General features: G+C 39.7%; 1 protein-coding gene across 2 annotated transcripts in view; it reads right to left on the bottom strand.

Moving 5' to 3' along the window:
• TM9SF2 (transmembrane 9 superfamily member 2) overlaps positions 1 to 10,519 on the bottom strand; it is an 87,495-nt gene extending 76,976 nt beyond the window's left edge. The window contains exon 1 of one of the 2 annotated variants that reach the window (XM_037154840.2): positions 10,152 to 10,519. In XM_037154840.2, the coding sequence (XP_037010735.2) occupies positions 10,152 to 10,316 (165 nt within the window). In that variant the 5' untranslated portion in view covers positions 10,317 to 10,519. The remainder of the gene's footprint in view (positions 1 to 10,151) is intronic. The other variant, XM_037154841.2, reaches the window with a different exon arrangement.
• Positions 10,520 to 21,526: the final 11,007 nt, after the last annotated feature.

Genomic DNA, 21,526 nt, shown 5'->3' with positions numbered 1-21,526 from the left:
AGCAAAAAGACAAGCAGATGAGAATATCTTATGCTTTCTCTAACCAAATTAGTAAGTCATATTTTCTGTAGAGTTTTTATGTGTTCAGTCTTTATGTGTGTGTTCTTTATGTGATATGTTTGTCTGCGTATTACATGTGCTGTGTTTCCTTCCTCCTGATGGCACAATTAGGGTGCAGTATTTTATTGGCCTAAAGAAAGTAACCACATAAATTAAATAGGATTCTGTGGTCTGGATAAATTAATTGATGTGAAAACCGGTTTTAAGTCTGTTACTGTCTTTTAAAGTTATTACCATAAAAATAGGTTGTTTTACAAAAAGTTAATGTTATAATCTTTTGGTTAAGTTTGAAAGTCTTCCCAAAGTTCAAATCTTAAGAGACTTTTTAATTGAAAAATGACTTTAGGTTATTCTAGTGGGCCCATGGAATACTTTGTGGATTTGTTCTCCTTTTATAAAGAGAAGTTTTGGAACTAACTAGCCCTATTTAATGTGCTTAAAGTACAAGGAAAGCTTTGTCAAGTAAAAGAATAATAAGTATGTCCTATTTGTACACACATATTTTTATTATTGAAGTAGATGTTCTAGAGATTATATGAATTCTGATATACTTTCATTTGTAATTTTAGTCATCTTAAAATGTTGCATGAAAGCACATTTCTTTGTCAGTTGCATTGTACTCACCTCTGTAACCATGTCATTTTAAGTTCTGTCATTTATTAAAGTCATTATTTTGTTCCAATGAATTTGTAAAAATATATCTTGGGAGGGGTCCATGGAGAGGACTTGGACTTGTTTTGGACAACTGCATATTTCTGAGAATAGATTTTGGATTTAACCTTTAAACTGAGTAAAGATTGCTGGAGCTCTGTGAAATGACTGGACTTACAGAGGTGCTTGCAGACAATCAAGATTATGGGAACAGAAATTAATTATGGGACATAATAAGCTGAAGATAATTGTGGCTTTTGTAAGTTTTGTTGCAAAATATTGCTAATTTTTAATTTTAATTTGTTTTTCAGACATAAGAAAACTTTGTTTCTTAAAGCAATTTGATAAAGTATACTTTCATACGTGGTACTGAGGTATTTATATTTTTCTCCCTATTTGAGCCCTCTGGAACTTGGAAGTTCTTAATGAGTATTATTCTTTCCACAGCAATATGTTTGTTTGAACGAATCCAATAGGAATCTGATTTCTTCATAACAGGACATACAAAGCCAGTTTCCAATTGTGATTTTAACAACTAAGTCTTGTCTGGAATAACATTCTCAAAGAGGTCTTGCCTGGACTTTGGATGTCATCAGAAAGCTGTAAGAAATTAAGATAGACTTTGAAGCCAATGAAAGCTCCTTGGAGAAATGGGCTGGTACCTTGCTTGGTCATGTAATCCAAGGCAGTCCTTCCAAGTAAGGAGGGAAGACGGTTACTTTCCTGAAAGATGGCATGGGAAGAACCTCAATGTATTTTGGGGACTTCAAGAACTTGAGAAACTCACCCAAATCTGCAGGTACTGCAGGAAAAGCCTGATGGCAACTGTGTGGCTTGGCTTCCCTGCCCTGAGGGGCTGATTAAAACTCAATCTAGGAATTTCTTAATACATGCCCTCAAAGGAGATTTAAGAAAGCCCGATCAATTGCTATTCCTACTGTTTTTATGCAAATGATCAGGGCAAACTGAAACTGGACTTAACACAGTAAATGAATTGGTCTTGATGTGGCTCTTTAATAAAAATTAAAGAGGGTGATTTTAGGGGAAAAAGTATGTTTCAATAAAATCATACACAATTACGGAAAGTAGATTCTATTTCAGTGAATTGTCTGTAAAATTTTATTTCTCACCTATAAACTAGACTGGATCCCAAATTTCTCCAGCTTTCTTTCACACTAGTGTTTCCTTTTTTTTCTTCATCCTTTGATTTGGAATTACTGAGAACTACACTGATGCAGTATCAACCATATAGAATTTACCTGAGCTCTTGTCAATATCACCAGAGACATCAAACTGCAAATAAAGAGGATTATCAGACTATCATTACTTAATTTCATTCAAGCAAAAGTCTTCTCATCTGACACTCTTACAGACTCAGAAACTTGTTTATGATCAGCTGTGTTCATCAACTCTTGAGTTCTTTCACTGTCAAGTTCTTAGGGGTTGTCTGGTTGGATTCTGCATAAATGCCTTCGCCCAGTGGGTGGGAATACTGGCTGCTGAGAATAACCACTCAAACTACTCGGTCTGCACAGAGTTCCTGACTGGGTCCTCTGCCAACCTGCCATGGTGGATTCACCCTGTGAACCATACACACTGGGACTGGCTGCAAGACTGAAAGGCTTCTGCCGCGCTTCAAACAGATGCACAAGAAGGTGTTTTCGTGAGAGAACAGACTAACTACACCAAGCCATAGCTCACTTACAGTTAGGGATGGTGTGGGACGTCTGTCAGTATTACAGGTAGAACTATGACACTCCATACCCATATGTATTGAACACAGAAACAGGACTACAAATTAGTGTGCAACTCATGGGGTGGATGCCAGCAACCCTGTGCAAGAATATTATGGTACTGACTGCTACAGAGTATCAGTGGAATTCCTTCCTCCTGAGTCTCTCTTACTTCTGTTTTCCACCTTTAGTCCTAAGGTGTACCCTTTACTGTATCTGTGGGATATAGATGTAAAGTGCCAACATGCTCACCACACATGTCCCCTACCAGAATTAATGCAAAGAATGTGAGGTGGAAGAGCAATGTTGTGGTGGAGTGTGGGGTCAATGGACAGGACCCTTCTCCCTCCCATGACTGAAGGCTGGCCAGAAGGAATTGTGTATTTTGGGGGGAATAGAGTGTAACTCCCTTCTTATCTCCTTTTGGGAGCAGCTTCTTGTCCTATGACTGCTTCTTGACCTTTTCTCTCTGCACATACACACAGAGATAATCTTGTTTAGCATCACACACAGGATATGTGCCCTTTGTCTAGGACTCTTTACAGGGGTATCCAACCTGTAGGTGTCGCTGCACCTCACTGGAAGAATTGCCTTGGGCTAAATGTTAAATACATTGCAACATGTAACCACAAAAAAAAATCTCATAATGTTTTGGGTAAATTTACAATTTTGTGTTGGGCCGTATTCACAGCCATCCTGGGCTGCATATGGCCCACAGGCCACAGGTTGGACACCCCTGAAATGAGCCTCACATTAGAGGAGACACAGACTCTTTCACACCGACCCACTGCCATCGGTGCACTCCCCTATAACGTGAGTAATGAAAGGCATATCCACATCTGCTAGTCTTCCAGGTGGTTTTTTTTTTCAGAATATCACAAACACTTAAGTAGCTCCCTGGTTTGGGGCTCCTGAGCTACGAGTATTTACAGGGGCAAAAATTCTGAAGAAGGAAAATCTTAAATCAGACAATAAAAATAATGGAATACACAAATAGATGTTTGTGAGCTTTGAATTATCTCACCAGCAATGACTGGAAGCTGCTCTCCTAGGTACTAAGAGATAGTCTCTTCTCCCCACTCCACTGAAAAAAAGAATTTCAATTTTAGACTATATCAAAGAAAGGAATAAATATAAAATCTGACTACTTAAAGATTACATAGGTAAAGAACTTTATGTTGACTATTAACTGTGGAAGTCCAGGATTAAAAGCAGCCAGGGATATCCAGAGTAGGGCGGGAGAAGTGGAGTGCTCAGCATGGAAGATACAGCAGGACTCAAAAAAGCTCAGACTTCAAGTTCAGAGACTCCTGGATTTGCACCTCGGCTTCACTACTTCCTAGCTATGTATTATTGGGAGGGTTACTATGTTTTATTCAGCTTCAGTTTCCCCCATCTAAAAATTACAGGGTTGTCCCAAGGATTAATGATATCGCTATTACTACTAGCTAAGGGCAATAGATTTAAAAGTTGAGAAATAACAAGAACAAAGAAAAAAATTCACAAATTTCCACCAATGCCTCTCACAGATACTTAGTTAATTTTAATCACAACAGAGATTCATCTTGCAGAACATACTTAATGTGGCTACAATGAACCACAACACTTACTGAGAGGATACTGATAGAAAATTGCAAAGAATAGGAACTGGGCTCTAAGACTGACAGCAGAGACCACTATTTACAACTTACTTGTGTCTGGGTGTTGGGTGTGGAACACATAACTGTAGTTTTGTTTCAGATGTTCAAGTATATACCTTTGGAGGGGCTTTTCTTTACAGATAGCCAAAGGCAGCAGGACATTATTTTATCTATAGTGACCACGTCTGCATTCCCAGTAGTAGCTTTCAGATCCATAATAAGCAGTCAGTTTTAAAATAATTGTATTCAAAATTTTTACTTCTGAAAGCAAATTTTCTAATTCAACTCCATGTATTTTTTTCAACAGGAAGGAGAACTGTTGGAATGTGAATTTATCATAGTGAGAGCCACTCTTTCCAGTGCCAGATTTCATCTTTCAAACAATATCAGTAACTTCTACACAATGATTAGTTTCCAGAAGCTAAGAATCAATGCTATTATTCCAGAGAAAATTATGAGAAAGTGAAATTAAATATCAATACATATATCAGTTATACTGGTATTATATTGCTATATTAATGTCGAATATTTTTATATAACTAAATATATGTCAATTATATTAATAATATAAATTATATTTTCTTTAAATATTTCAAAATCTTCAAACTATTTCTATGGTCAAATTAAAACAGGTAGAGATCCATTCATACTTGGGTCAGTTCAAACCAACATTTAGAACTATTTTCTTAAATTTGACTTATTCCATATTTATACGCAACTGCTCACAAAACAACAGACGTACCATTTGTTAAAAGCTTCTAAAAAAATCTTTCGAGAGAGGAAGACTAAAAGTATGCTTCTGGCCCTGGCCAGGTTGCTCAGTTGGTTGGAGCATCATCCCATATGCCGAAAGGTTGCAGGTTCGATTCCCAGTCAGGGCACATAACTAGGTTGCAGCTGTAATCCCCAGTTGGGGTGCATATGGGAGGCAATAGGTCAATGTTTCTCTCTCATATTGATGTTCCTCTCTCTCCTGCTCGTCCTGACCTCTGCCACTCCCTCTCCCTTCTTTTCTCTCTAAAAAATCAAAAAACATAACTTTGGGTTAAGATTTTTTTTAAAGTATGCTTCTGATTAAGTTTTCTTTTTATCAAAAAGTTACTAATTCATTTAAGTCTTCCCTTTAAAAACTATCAGTGAATATATTTATCTCTTTTTCCTTACTAGACAGGAAAACAATCTTTCACCTATGAATATGATCTGTACATTAAATGGTAAAAGAGTGGCAGATGTTTGGAGAGTTTAGTTGTTAGATATGAATTTGTGTTGACAAGCCAATAATTACTTCCAAGTTAATAGCCACAACAGTGAACTGCTCACTAATCTTCAGCTATTAGCGATCAGAATGTCACCTGGCACACTTAAGACTCAACTGAAAGATAAATAGCATGTAGCAGCTGAATGAAATAGCCAAAACTTTTACAAAGTAGAGTAGAACTGCACATTTTACCCTGTGAAGATCTATTCACTTCTAATCAGCACTTTATTCTACCTATTGCATTCAACTTATTGTCCCCTATTTTTTTTTTAAAGATTTTATTTATTTATCTTTAGAGGGGAAGGGAAAGAGAGAGGGAGAGAAACATCAATGTATGGTTGCCTCTCATGCGTCCCCTGTTGGGAACTGGCCAGCAACCCAGGCATGTGCCCTGACTGGGAATCGAACCGCAATTCTCTGGTTCACAGGCCTGCACTCAATCCATTGAGCTACACCAGCCAGGGCTATTGTCTCCTATTTTTAAGAAAGTAAAATGGATCCTAGAGGAAAGTTAACACCATGGTTCAATCCTTTATTGGTCTGGTTTCAAAAACTAACAAAATAAGGCAAATACTGGGTTGGCCAAAATGTTCATTTGTTTTTTCCTAAGATGGCTCTAGTAGCATTCAGTTGTTTGTAACTTCTTTGGAAACAATGTTGTTATATGGTATTGTGACAGCTGTCATATCAGCATGTATTTAAAAAAACATCAGAATTGGTGAATTTTTGTGTAGCCATTTTAATATTGAAGATGAAAGAAAATAAGCAATATTTTTGGCATATCAAGCTGTATTATTTCAAGAAAGATAATGCAAGCTGAAATGCAATAAAAAAATTTTGTGCAGTGTATGGAGAAGGTACTGTGATTGACTGAATGTGTCAAAAGTGATTTGTGAAGTTTCCTGCTGGAAATTTCTCACTCCACAGTCAGGTAGACCAGTTGAAATTGATAGTGATCAAATTGAGACACTGACAACAACCAACCTATGACTTCTAAGACTTTTAGAAGACTAAAAGTCTTCTCTTTTATAGAAAACACTGAATGGACTTTTGGCCACCCCAATAAAAGAAAACAATGAAAAGGCAGAGAAACCTCAATAGCAATGAAAGTAATGCAGCATTAAAAAATGTTTTAGGCCCTAACTGGTGTGACTCAGTTGGCTGGGCATCATTCCACAAAGCGTAAGTTCACCAGTTGGATTCCCAGTCACGGCACATGCCTGGGTTGCAGGCTTGGCTCGGTCAGGACACATACAAGAGATAATCAATCAATGTTTCTCACATTGATCTTTCTCTCCATCTCTTTCTTCCTCCTTTCCCCCCTCTCTAAAAATAAATAAATAAAATCTTTAAAAAACATTTTAGGTACCATACACAGCTATTAAATTGATAAACAAAAATTTAAAAATATTGTGGAGACACAGAATCATTAAGCTAATGGCACTGTAAATCAAAACTATCTTTTTTTTTTAAATCCTTTTGTACCCTTTTTTAAAAAAATTTTATTTATTTATCTTTAGAGGGGAAGGGAAGGAGAGAGCCAGAGAAACATCAATGTATGGTTGCCTTTCATGCGTCCCCTGCTGGGAATTGGCCTGCAGGGAACTGGCCTGCAACCCAGGAATGTGCCCTGACTGGGAATCGAACCGCGATTGTCTGGTTCGCAGGCCTGCGCTCAATTCACTGAGCTACACCAGCCAGGGCTTCAAAACTATCTTTCTTATAAGAACCATGGTAATATTTTTTTAAATATTTTATTTATTTACTTTTTGAGAGAGGGGAAGGGAAGGAGAAAGAGTAGGAGAGAAATGTATGGTTGCCTCTCATGTGTCCCCTGCTGGGAACTGCCCTGCAACCCAGGCATGTGCCCTGACTGGGAATCGAACCGCGATACTCTGGTTCACAGGCCCGCGCTCAATCCACTGAGCTACACCAGCCAGGGCTAGAACCATGGTAATATTAAATAGAGCTATCAAACTGCGTCTTGTCTTTGACCTAGTAATTTTATATTTAGGAATGTGCAAGTAATTCCTCCTTAATACACTCTAGCAAAGCTATTTATAATAGAAAAAAGCTGGGAGCAATCTAAATGCTCTACAAGCAAGAAATGGTTAAGCAACCCATAGTACAGTAATAGAATGGAATACTACATAGTCAAAAACCATTAAGAATATCCACTATTCAAATGTATGTACATGTAATATCAGCAAGCTAAAAGAAAAAAGCCACAGAATACAAAGTATTTATAAATGCTAATAAAGATCATCAATCAGAAGTCAGACAATATAAACAGAATTTCATGCTCACTAAATTTCTGTTTCTCTGCTACAAAATTGAGCATAAAATATTGTGAAAGGAAAAGATGACCAAATCTTCAGGGTTCTTTTGACTCTCTTTCAACATATACAGTGAGTTAGGTAAATTCAGGACATGAACTTCACAGTACATAGAGACTAAACTATATAACTACATTAATGCTGAAGATATACATCCCTGTTTCATCTCTATACTTATAAATATTTTATAATATCACAAAGATAATACTGTACTTTTCTCTGAGAAATGCATATAATAAGCATGTATTATTATCTCCATGTTACAGATTGAAAAACTGTAACATGGAGATAATAATACATGGAAACTATCAACAACTTGCCCAATTCTTCCAACTCTTGATTCTAGCATCTTCTGGAAATAATTATGCCCATTTCACAATTCCCATTTTTAGCTTTTAAAATACGTCCCTTCAGCTTTTCTGAATAGTGTAAACAAGACTATTTTCAACAAATATGGAATGGATGAAAAAATTATTAATACACTGACTGAAGCAATGAAATTTTAAACTGTTTACTGCTTAAACTGTTTATTCTTTGAGAGGCAAAGAGAACAAATATTGAAGTTCACCTCAGACTCTCTATACCAGTTAGTCAAACTGTAGAGAAAAAAAACTGCTAGAAGTATATCTTTCTTTCCATCAAAGAGTTGTTTCCATTGACCAAGATGTGAAAGCAACTGGCAACAGAGATGAAATCCAAACATTTCAGGAAAATAATGTGCCTTGCCTGTTTTATCTCTGTACTTTTGAAAATTAAAAATACAAAGGGCTCTGAAATTAGCCAGAAGTCAACCAAAAAGTAGCTACTTAAAGAAAGACCTGTTGAGAAAACAAAAATCATCTAAATGGCAGACCACCTGTAAATTTCACTTATAATCACTTTCATAAGTTCATATCAAATGTCACTTCCTCCTGTAGCTTTCCCTTAAGACTCCAATCCACAAATGTTCCTTCATTTCTGTTTTAGAGCACTTGGACATACATTTTCAAAAACATCAGATTTCAATAATCTGTTCATAAACATATGTCCTTTACTTTGAGGCTCCAGATACATTTGGAAGATACTATCTAGAAGCCCAAGATACATTTTTTTGTGACTGAGGCACTAGGAATACACTACATAAATTGCTATTAAATTTAATTCAAAGACAATATACTAGGTTTTAAAGGCTGATTCCTAAAATATTTAGTGGAAAAACCAGTGTGCTTGGGAAACTAGCTCTGCCTTTCAGTTGGAAGCACTATATTCTTTCAGTCAAAACTCTCAAAGTCAAAGCTTCCTGCATTACAAAGTGTGAGAGCTATGGTTTCACGTGCTTGACTTTAATAAACCTTAAAGATCCTCAGATGTTTTCAGACATCCAAGTTTTTAAACAGAAAATGTAAAATGCTATAAAAAACTTAATAGCTTCTTTAATTCCCTAAAATCAGCTCAATATTAACAGCTACGCTAAAGCTGGCAGTAATAAAATAAACACCAGCTTTTAAAAAAAATCAAAGTTAGTAAATAAACCTTACTTTACAGATTGTAAAAGTTTGCTAAATGATTATTTGGATCGTTAAATTTATTAATAGTTGCAAACATATCCTCAAGCCCAAAATGTTAAGTTTTACCAATTTAGAATAATTATGTACGTATATCATTATGCCTTATGCCAAATAATCTAAAAGGCGTTCACTTTTCTGTCTTTCTTGCTAGCAGTTACACTGAAAAACCTTGACAGTGATGGTCTTCAGAGACCATCACTTCCAAGGCTTGCTCTAGGAAGAAAATACCAGTTTCTCCTGTCCTCTGCTCCTTTTGAGTGTTTAAAACAATCTCGGTGAAACTAAATAATGGGATCTTATATATATATTTGTATATTAAAATTTTTTATACTTAAAAAAATAGAATTAACTGTTTCAACCATTACAGCCAAGTCTTTATTAATACAGTTTACGCAGTTCAGGGTGTTGTATTCCACAATTAAGGAACCAGCTGCTAATCATGGGCTTAAAATATCAAAGCTCTAGAAAGAACAAGCTCTCATCATCAACGAAGAGTTCTCGTAAAGTAGAATAAAACCGGAGGCAACGGAGCAAAAAGTTACTGGAAGACCTGGTTGTCCACTCCCTTGGAGTGCTTGACACTGGGCTGTGAGTGTACACTCTCACTCGTGAGACGTGCAGGCATCCAACTCGAGGGGAGCGTCATACATACATGGTCCTTGTTCCAGGAAACCGGAATACAGCAGCTGGTGCAATCTGGTCCGCCAGACGGGAGAAAAGGCTGAGGCCCAGAGTCCTCCAGAATTTAACCCCCTACAAGGGCCATTCCAGAGCCTCTGATCCACAGCCTGGACAAGCCGCCAAGCAACAGGAGATACTTGACCCCACCCGCTGCTACGCCCCTTTCCTCTCGAACCCCATCTCCCACGAAGAGGGAAGTTTCCCCTTCCGACAGTGCACCCGGAGGTCCAACAGGCCTCACTCACCTTGCATTCGTCGCTCCTCTTTTCTTCTTCGCAGAAGTTGACCGGAGCCAGGCCGGGCAAATAGAAAGCCGCGCCCAGACGCGGGCCCGGGGTTGACCCCAGCAGGAGTAGTGATAGGAGCAACAACCACGGCCACCGAGGTGGGGACGACAGCCTCCCGCTCATGATGGCCGTTTCAGGAAAAAGGGCAGACGAGTCGAAGGGGTGAAAAGGGAATGAGGGAAGGGAAAACTCAGAGATGACGACAAGGTCGCCCAAACTGAGTCCAGCACCTTGACGGACAGTTCAGGTCGCGCTAGAAGACGCAGCAGATCCCGCAACAGACACCGAACTGGACTTGGACAGAGCATGCGCAATGCCGCCTGCACATGCTCAGTGAGAGCGGTCGCCAGAACCCCTAAGTTTCCGGGAGGGAGCGTGGAGAAAATCCAGTTTCCAGGTTTTCAGCCAGCTGGCTTGATGGTTGCTGGGAGAGAGGTTTCGGTGTTCACATTCTCATTCCATGTTCGGATCTAGAGCTCCCTTGGGGCGCTGTGGAGCAGTCCCGCTTGTCTGGCACCCCCAGGCTCATTGCTTTGTCTCAATGTCTCTTAAACATCTTGAAGTTTGCTCACCTCTTTGTTCCCAGCGTGCCAACCTGTATGAAAGAGCTGTTGCTCTAGAGAGTACTTGCTGATGGAAGCCGAGTTGGTGGCAGGGAAAAGTTCGGGAAATATCTGTTTAGCAGCAGGATAAGAAAGTAAATGGGGAGGAACTAACTCTAAGTCCTCGCTCAAATAGCTACACAGAGGTGTCTGCACGGACAGATTCCAAGCATCCCTGCATAGGACAGTGATTGCACAGAATACACAAGACCTCTTGAAGAGGTCGAAAACCAGGAGCAAATAGAAGAAGCTACTGTTGACACTTTGCAAAGACATGGGCACATCCTACAGCTTAGCTTGGAAAGTCGTCCTAGCGAAACAAATCCGCTATGATTATCCCTACGTATCTGTCACTTTTCCCATTGAAGTGACGTGTTGTCTGTGTTTGTATGTGCATGTGTGTGTCCGTATGTAGGTCATTTTCTGAGTATTTTTCAAGGATAAATTTGGTTTTTGTGACATTAAATCAATTAATTTGAGCCTAGATAGTTCAACGAATGCTTCGGAAGAGTGCATCAACCTAACCACCGTATACCAAGGAATCTACACCAGGGAGCCAGCTCAGAATTGAAGAATGGGATAGTTTGATAAATGGACAATTCAGAAAAATGTACAGCCCCATGCATCACATCTAACTCATTGTGGGTGTCTGCACACACACACACCCAAAGTTGATGATATTCATTAAGTTTTCAAAGGGATCTAATGCCCTGCAAAGGTTAGAACAATTGTTTTACATTGTAGGGTAATTAGAACAATGAAAAATAAAATTCTTGCTTGTTAAAGGTAGTTTACTCTAAGAGCTCCAGCTTTGAAAAATTCTGAGATGCCCAAAATCAAACTACAGCAGGGTGGAAGGAAGAGAAGCTGAAACCAACAAGACTTATAATATTCCTAAATATATGTAGAAACTTGAATTAACTTCCAGGTGGCTATTTTCATACCCTACCACCAGGTACTTGCTATTCCAATACATCTTCCAGACTGTTGTCTACAACTAATCCAAAGAGCAGCCACTTCTTTATCACCTGTCCCAGAACTAGCCCTACTTCACCTTCTCCCACCCCCTTCATCTACAGCTAATGTAAATTCCTGCAAAAACAATTTAATCTTTCTTTTCCCCAACAGTTTTTATGAAAGAGCATTTTGCATCCCCGAACAACAGACATGTTTGTCTTCTTCACCTAGCCCTGCTGCTGGCGGTGGTTTAGACTGCATGCCCCAGGACCTGGTCCTTTATCTGGCTAGCATACTGATCAATAAACCCTCTTTCAGAAAAGTTTTCGGTGGGAAAAGTTTTTGATACCTTTCGATACCACTCTTCTGCTCAACGCATCGCATCCCACACTACCATTATTTGCAGTTAGTGTGGTTAATTCACTTGTTCACTCCCCATGTATATGTAAACTCCACGGAGTAAGGACCTTATCTCTATACCCCCAGAATCTATAGCAGCTTCTGGCACATAAAGGAGACAAGAGGGGCAAGTAACCGGAAAGCACTACAGGACTGCTAGCGCCAAAACACGGAAACTCCAGGTCAGAATTTAGAATCGAAGACTTCCAGCGCTGAAATGAAATCTCTTCCGTCTAGAGAGGAAAGAGGAGTGATTGACTGCTCGAAGCCATTCGACTATTCACTGAGGCTGAGCCCGCAGCAGCCTGGGAGTCCAGTTGGATTCCCAACCTTTTTGTCTTCAAACCCCGCCAGCTCTTCAATCTTCCGAGCTCAGGAAAAGCAAAACCCTGGACAAGTGGAGTCTTCCCCAAAGAATTGGTTTCCGGACTCCCGACACACACCGGGTCTAGGACTGCGTGGAACGCGCGCTCGGACGGCTGGACGTACAAAGCCGGCCCCTACCCTCTTCCTGGCTTCCGCCTACAGAGTTCAGACACGTCATCTCGAGCGGCCAGACTGGTGGGAGGAGCGAGGGACGTGCCGGAGACGGCACTACTGCGTACCTACGGGTCCGCGCCTCCAGGGAAACGCCTACCCCCCCCCGCCGACATTCCTTGGTTACCAGGCTCCCGGGTCTGAGCGATGGCTCAGGCGGCTCACTCCGAACCTCTCCCAGGGCACAAAATAAAATCTCCCTTTATTGTAGGTGCTTCCACCCTGGGTGCTGTCAAGTAGAAAGGCTGAACAGGGGTTCCAATTACAAACTAGGAAGAAATGAAGTTTTCCTTCCATCCCTCCCTAGACTGTGATGCCCCCTTTCTGAAAGTACTAATGCTTCTGACTACCTGTAAAACTTCAGGAATGTAGTTTATGTTGAGAAGAACTAATAACATGGAAAAATGTTTGAAATACATTGTTAATTGAAAAAAGGTATATAACAAAACAGCCTGCACATGCTGAGTTCACACTTGCTTTTTTAAAAAATCTATATACACTGTTAAGAGAATGAAAAGAAAACCTACACACCGGGATAAAATATTTGTAAATAACCTAGCTAACACAGGCGATTCACTATGAAAAGAACTCTCAAAACCCAATATTAAGAAAACAAACAACCCAATTAAATTATGGTGAAAGGCTTGTACACACACTTTACCAAAGAGGACATATGGACTGCAAATAAGTATAGATGTTCATCAACATTAGTCAATAGGAAAATGCACATTAAAACTTAAAAGTATACAAGTTAACAATGAATACCTATTATAATGGTGAAAATTAAATATTCTGACAGTATTAAAAAACTAACGAGGATGCAAGGCATCTGGAACTCTCATGTATTACTGTTGTGAATGAAAAATAGTACAGCTACTTTGGAAAATAATGTAACCATATCTTACAAAGTAAACATATATTTCCGATATGACCCAGTAATTCCACTCCAAGGTATTTAAATCCTAGAAAAATAAAACCTTATTTCACAAAAAAATTGTACACAAATACTAATAGCAACTGTGGAGGCTAAAAAATATTTTCTTCCACTTTCTAAGTTATCTAGCAGAGACAGATTAATAGGAGAAAATCAAATTTTAATACATGTGCATAGGGAATTCACATAAGCGTGAAAACTCCAAAAATAATAAGGCAGTCCTGGGTATACATGACATTTTGGAGTAAGAATAAAAGAAGGGGAATAGGGTATTCTATTTCAGAAGTAAGAATGGATTATTTACAGGTAGTTGAGGAAGAGTTAAACACACATGGCAGGCAAATTCTTCCTAGCCAACCAAGAAACAATGGAATACAGGGGATATCTAGCTAACAGGCCTCAACCTAAAACCCTCCTATCACCTTACTTAGCTGAAATTAGGCTAAGACAAACATTCTAAAATTCCTTTTTTAAAGTATATTTTATTGATTATGCTATTACAGTTATCCCATCTTTCCCTCTCTATTCTGCTCTGCCCTGCAGCCTCCTCCCACCAGCATTCCCCTCCCACTTAGTTCATGTCCATGGGCTGTACATGTAAGTTCTTTGACTTTTCCAATTCCTATACTATTCTTAACCTCCTCCTATTTTCTACCTACCAATTAAGCTTCTTATTCCCTGTACCTCCCCTACCACTCTCTGCTGATAACCCTCCATGTGATCTCCATTTCTGTGATTCTGTTCCTGTACTAGTTGTTTGCTTACTTTGTTTTTGTTTTTTTCAGGTTTGGTTGTTGATAGTTGACAGTTGTTACTTTACTGTTCATATTTTTCATCTTTTTCTTAGATAAGTCCCTTTATCATTTCTTATAATAAGGGCTTGATGAACCCCTTTAACTTGACTTTATCTGGGAAGCACTTTATCTCCTTTTCAATTCTGCTTTGCTGGACAGAGTAGTCTTGGATGTAGATCCTTGCTTTTCATGACTTTGAATACTTCTTTCCAGCCCCTTCCTTCCTGTAAGATTTCTTTGAGAAATCAGCTGACAGTCTTATGGGAACTCCTTTGTAGGCAACTGTCTTCTTTACTCTTGCTGCTTTTAAGATTCTCTCCTTATCTTTGATCTTGGGTAATGTTATTATGATGTGCCTTGGTGTGCACTTCCTTGGGTCCAACTTCTTTGGGACTCTCTGAGATTCCTAGTCTTTCTGGAAGTCTGTTTCCTCGGCCAGGTTGGAGTAGTTCTCCTTCATTATGTTTTCAAATAAGTTTTCAATTTCTTGCTCTTCTTCCTCTTCTTCTGGTACCCCCATGATTTGGATGTTGGAATGTTTAAAGTTGTCCTGGAGGTTCCTAAGCCTCACTTAATTGTTTTGAATTCTTGTTTCTTCATTTGCTCTGGTTGAATGTTTATTTCTTCCTTCTGCTGCAAACTGTTGATGTTAGTCCTGGTTTCATTCCAATCACTGTTGGTTCACTTAGCATTTTCCTTAATTTACTTGTCATTGCCTTCACTTTTTCCTCTATTTTTGAGACCATACTCAACCAATTCTGTGAGCATCCTAATTACCAGTGTTTTGAACTCTGCATCTGATAGCTTAGCTATCTCTTCATTGCTTAGTTGTATTTTTTCTGGAGTTCTGATTTTTTCTTTCATTCGGGCCATATTTTTTTTTTTGTCTTGGTGCACCTGTTACATAGTAAGGGATGGAGCCTTAGGACAGAACAACCCACATTGCTGCATTGTATTGCTGTATGCAGGCAGGGGTCAGAGGGAACAATCCCACTTGCTGGGCTATCGGCTGGCTTTTAGTCACTTTCTCTGCTACCCATAAGCAAATTGGGCCCTTCTGGTGCTTATTCCCAAGTGGGTGGGTTTTTGTATATTCTAGGACCCTGTGGGTCTCTCCAACGAATTCTCCCATGAGGTTGGGAATTTCTCCCACTGCCACAACCCTCACAGAGGGTTTTGACAGAGGTTTTGGGGCTTTATTTCCCCATGCTTGAACCCTGGTTTGTGCAGTCTGTCTCACTCCCCAGTTGTTCCTCCCTATTTACCCACTTGCAGATATAGGACCATCCCCTCCGCCATTGCTGTCTCACCAGGTCTGCCACCTGCCACCTTGCCACAAATCCTCCCTGCCCCTGCTGACCATCTCTGCTCCTTCTACTAGTGTGGGTAAATGTGACTTCTTTAACTCCTTGGTTGTTGGTCTTCTATACAGTTTGATTTTCTGGCAGACCTGGTTGTTTTTTGTTTTTTAATTTGTTGTTGTCCTTCTTTTGGTTGTGTTAGGAGGTGCAATGTATCAACCTATGCCTCCATCTTGCCAGGAAGTTGTATATTTTTCTTCATTTCACTTTGCATAGCCTTCACTTTTTCCTCCATTTTGTGACCATTCTCAACCAATTCTGTGAGCATCCTGATTGCCAGTGTTTTGAACTGTGCATCTGATAGGTTGCCTATCTCTTCATCACTTAGTTATGTTTTTGAAATTTTGATCTATTCTTTCATTTGGGTCATATTTCTTTGTCTTAGCATACCTGTTACTTTGTAAGGGGCAGAGCCTTAGGTATTGGACAGAGTGGGGCAACCCACGTTGTTGCGTTGTGGCACTGTCTGTAGGGGAGGGGTCAGAGAGGACACAATGCCTCTTGCTCAGCTCTCCAACAATTTTACATCACTTGCCCCTCTACCCACAAGCAAATTGGGCCCTCTGGTGCTGATTCCTGGCTGTGTGCATTTGTGTACTTAATAGGACCCTGTGGGTCTCTCCAATGAACTCTCCTGTAAGGCTGGGAGTTTCTCCTACTGCCACCTCCCCCCCCCCCAGATTTTTACAGTCTGAGGTTTTGAGGCTTTCTTTTCCCACACTGGAACCCTGGGTTCTGTGGTTTGTCTCACTCCCCAATTGGTCCTCCTGATTTATCTGTACACAAATGCAGTACCACCTGGTCTTCCAGCAGCTGCGCTGCTGGGAGTCCTTTCCACCCTGGCTGCCCATCTCCACACCTCCTACCAGTCTGAATGAATGTTTCTTCTTTAACTACCTGGTTGTCAGACTTCCATACAGTTCAATTTTCTGGCAGCTCTGGTGTTTTTTTTTTTAATTTGTTGTTGTCCTTCTTTTGGTTGTGTGAGGAATCAAAGTGTATCTACCTGTGCTTCCTTGGCTAGAAGTCTCCTAAAAGTCCTTTTCTGGAAGCTGGTTTTTTATTTTTTAATTTCTTGAGTAGGAAAGGGGTGGGAGATTAAAGGTTGTTTCTCAGACTTTCATTTCTTAATAACCAGCTTAAAAATCACTATCCAAAAAAGGCAGCTTCAGAGTTCCTTTCAGACCTCTATTCATATTCACCAGAATTATGAAACAACCTGTTTTTCAACCCATAAAAGTGTAAACAAACCATGTTACATTTGTATAATAAAATCCTACTCAGTGATAAAAACTCATGAGCTATTTATACACACATCTCAGATGAATCTCATACATATAAAGTGAAAAGGCCAATCTTAAGAAGTTACAGATTCTATAATTCTACTTACATGATACTTTCAAAAACCCAAAGCTTTAGTGACAGAAATGTTTGCTGGTACCAGGGATTAGGGGTGAGGGAAGGTATGATTACAAAGGGATACCAAGATGAATTTGAGGGGGTGATAAACTTGTTATATATCCTGATTTTGGTGGTAGTCAGACATATCTATTGATATATGTGCATTAAAACTCATAGAAAGAAGTGTTTAGAATTGAAATATATATTTCAATATATATATATTTCATTTATATATTTCATTTCCAGTGTGCCTCCTGTGAACAATTGAACTCTGTGACAATTATATATATAATTGTCACAGGAGGCACACTGGAAATGAGCCTCCTAAACACTTTGTGACCCACAAGTTCTTGACTTCACACAGGAAAGAATCCAAGAGTGAGTCTAAGTGAATTCAAAAGGTTGAGAGCAGGAAAGGGACCAGGATGTGGATTCCCAGAGACAGGATCAGGCAGTAAGCCAGGAACTGGCTGCTGCTCCCTGCTACTCCCTTGGTTGCAAGTCTCATAGGGCACCATTTTGAAAGCAAAAGTACACATCCAAGTGGACACAGGGAAACTCACAAGTGAGTTGTGAGCTAAGGTCAATTACTTCTTGGGATTTTATGTGTTCCCAAAGATGGGTTGTTTCTGAAGTTTGTGGTGCCAAATTCTGTATGCCTTTTGGTTGGGAGGGTGTCCTGTTCTTAATATGATCTGTTCTGCAAGTGTCATGGCATTTATCCCCCTCTTTCTACTTATGATGTCAATTTTAATTATAATGATGGTCTAATAAACTTTTGGGTCATTCTCTGGTCAATTTTTCCTCCATCTTGGATTGATTTGGTTTAGCCAGTTCTTGCCATTGACTTCTATGACCACCATAGGAATTTCCTTCCATAAACTGTTTTTCTTTGATCATTCACAGGGGGTGGGAAACTCTGGTGAGAGGACCTAGCACACTATCAGCCTGTGATGTCCATTTCTACTTCCTCATTTCACTTGTGGGGAGCTCTCAGTAACTTCTTTCTCTTCTGCCTTATAATCACAGCAAAAAGAATGAAAGGACACACATGAAAACTCTTATGGGTCTTTTCTAAAAATACAATTAAAAATAGGCTGACTTTTTTTCCCGTTGATTATGAAGGGAACCAAAGTTTTACCACCCTGAAGCTGCCTTTTTTGGGACATTGATTTTAAGCTATTTTTTTGAGAAACGAGACTCAAATAACCTAAACCATCCCCCTTCCTGCCTAAGAGTTTCAGATAAAAAGGCCCACTCTGGGAAGGGAATCTTAGGATTTTACTTTAGCCTGGGCATCAGGCAGGGGCCAGTTAGCTAGATAACACTTGTGTCCTATTGTTTTTGAGTTACCTAGCAGGATTTGCCATATGTGTTCAGTTCTTCAACTACCTGTCAAAAGTCCATTCTCAGATCTGAACTCTAATGCCCTGTTCCCCTTCTTTTAATCTTTGTCCAGAATGTCACGTATACCCAATGTGGTCTCACTGTCTTTGAAATTTTCATGCTTATCTGAATTCCCCATGCACATGTATTATAATTTGATTTTCTTCTGTTTATCTGTCTCTGCTAATTTGCTGATTAGCCCAACTAGAAGAATTTAGAAAGTGGTAGGAAAAATAATATATTTAGCCTCTGCAATTATGTAGTATTTTCATTTTTAAAAGTAGTGAACACCGAGGCTAGTGTAGCTCAGTGGACTGAGTGTGGGCCTGTGAACCAAAGGATCAGAGTTCGATTTCCAGTCAGGGCACATGCCTGAGTTACAGGCCAATTCCCAATGGGGGACACAGGAGAGACAACCGTACATTGATATTTCTCTCCCTCTCTCCTTCCCTTCCCCTATAGAGATAAATGAATAAAATCTTTTAAAAAATAATGAACATGTGTTTCACTAAGAGATTTTATATAACTAGCATATATATGTATGTATATATGTATGTGCATATACATGATATATGATATATATCATGTATATATGTATATGTACATGTGTATATGTGTATGTGTATATATCATGTTATTAAAAAACTTGAGTGATGCCTGATGTTATTTCATATTGGTTCAGCCTTTGGTGGACAAAGAGTCTTTACTGCATTATTAAAAAATATTTTGGATAAGATGTTTCTCTTACTTATAAAAGAACTGGCAGTGCTGTCATCTCTCAGTGAATCTTGTGCTTTGCCATGCGCCCTAGCACAAAGTCTTCTGCTGTACCATTAGGCTTCCCATTAGCATGCGTTCACCAGCAACTTCCACTTTAGAGTATGTCACCAGAATTCCTTCTGAAATGAAAAAATGTAGAAGTCATGATGCAATCATAGACTAAGTATTTGTTTTTATTTCTCATCAATTCTGGCTTGTCTTATAAATGGATCAGAATTCTTATCAAGCATTAGAAAGCTTCTAGGAGTTCCAGTAGCGTTGGGCTTATTAGATTTTGCTTTATGTAAGTGACCAAAATTATGCTAGATGAAATTTTTTAATGGTTTTATCAAAAAATCTAGAGAGCAAAACTTAAATCAAGTCCATTTGGCCTCCTTGGTCATTATTTGCCACATCGATGACAGAAGCCCGAGATTCTGACAGCAGAATTGGCTCTGAGAAGCAGACCACTACTGGGCCATGGCAATCAATACTTTTCACCACTGCCTGGGGATCCCAGCCTCCCTCATCTATATCTGTCATGGCTAACAGTGGGAAGTGATGCCATAGGTATCCTATAGGCCAAGTTGTTTCTCAAAAATCCATTAACTATTACCAAACATTATACTTCAGTTTGGCAGTTGGGCAGTGAGCATTTAGCTACCTTGGGAGCTATACTACCCAGGGCAAGGATATTAGAAAAGGCTAGGACTGGCATATTATAATGTCTTAGGGTTTTGGTCTTGATTCCCATTAATAGTTCTGCAACTCAAAGCAAAACCAAAAATCCTATGTATTTCTGTGACTATTTAAACATATAAATACATGCACAAAAAATGTTCTGGCTCCTGGGGAAGATGGCAGCGGAGTAGGACAAAGAGGATTCCACTTCCCCCCACGAATGGGAGAAAAACCTGGCCTATCTGTGGAGGAAACCAGCAAATAGCCATCAGTGCTCCAGCATATTGGAAAATAGGAGTCCAGAAATTATAGCAGATGCTGAAAGACCAGATGGTGAGGAGATGGCTGCAGGTCAATAAGGTCCAAGGGACCAGCACAGAGGCCGAGGGCCAGGCTTGCTGCCTCTGCCCGGCCGGGCACCAGGGGGCTGGGCAGGTCTGCCGTGGATTCTTAGGGAGCTGAGGGCTGGCAGCACGGTCCTTGAAAGAGAGCAGGATCATCAGCTCCCTCCCTACCCCGTCAGGCACAATTTGAAAAATACCGGGAGAGACCTGTTTGCTTCAAGGGTCAGAGAGAGGAATGGGCACAACGAAGCAAACAAGGGGGCCTTGATCACCTGTGGAGTCTGTGGTCACTGGATTGGGAGCATCGAGTGTTGCTTTTGCGTTCCCCCGTAGCACTGGGAAAGGTTTGCACCCAAGCCAGCGGGACCAGGGAAGTCTGGTCTGGCACACGGCCGCACCCTAGCCCCCTGTGGTGACTTCCAGGGAAAAAGTGCTCTAAAAAAGGACTTGGATTCCCTCGGTGGGGCACTGAGGCGCCAGTCTGGATCTTGGGAGAGTGTTCATGACACAGGCTGAGTACACTGAGAAGGGAGAAAAGCCACACAAATCACCCCTCAGCCTGCTGCAACCTGCTGCAGCCAGCGAGACCAGAAAAACCAATTTTGCCAGCTGGAAACCAACAAGAAGTTTTTTGTTTTTTAAGTAAAATTTTATTTTTTTAAACATTATTATTGTTTTATCTTTCAATACTTTTTTTCCTCTCTTTCCTTCTTTCTTGTTTTATTCCTTCTTTCTTTCTTTCCAAACTTACTGCTTTTTCCTCCCTTCTGCTATCTTTTTGTTTTGTTTTGTTTTGTTCTGTTTTTTTTCTTCCCTCCGCAAGTGAGACAAAAAACTTGGAACTATGAAAAAATCAGACTTGGACCCAAAGAGGGGGCATCCCAACAATAGAGAGAGAGAGACAAATTTCACTTTGCTATAGCAGAGGAACTACAAGTTAGTGCATATTTGTATTTTTTAAATTATTTTTCATTATTCTTACATCTCTTATTTTAATAGTATCTTTGTATTCCTCCTCTTTCTGTATAGTCTTCTTTGCCTTGGCTGGATGTATTGTATCATTTGACAGGTTTCTCCTGTCCCCTCAGTCATAATCTATTGCTAATTTATTCTCCTTTACTTCACCTGTGCTCCATCAACACACTATTGAAGTTCCAATACTCCCTATTCTTGGTATC

Source organism: Artibeus jamaicensis, unplaced genomic scaffold (assembly GCF_021234435.1).
Source record: "Artibeus jamaicensis isolate MK-2021 breed Jamaican fruit bat unplaced genomic scaffold, CSHL_Jam_final contig_3197, whole genome shotgun sequence".
NCBI lineage: Eukaryota > Metazoa > Chordata > Mammalia > Chiroptera > Phyllostomidae > Artibeus > Artibeus jamaicensis.
This window is presented reverse-complemented; position numbering and strand designations above follow the sequence as displayed.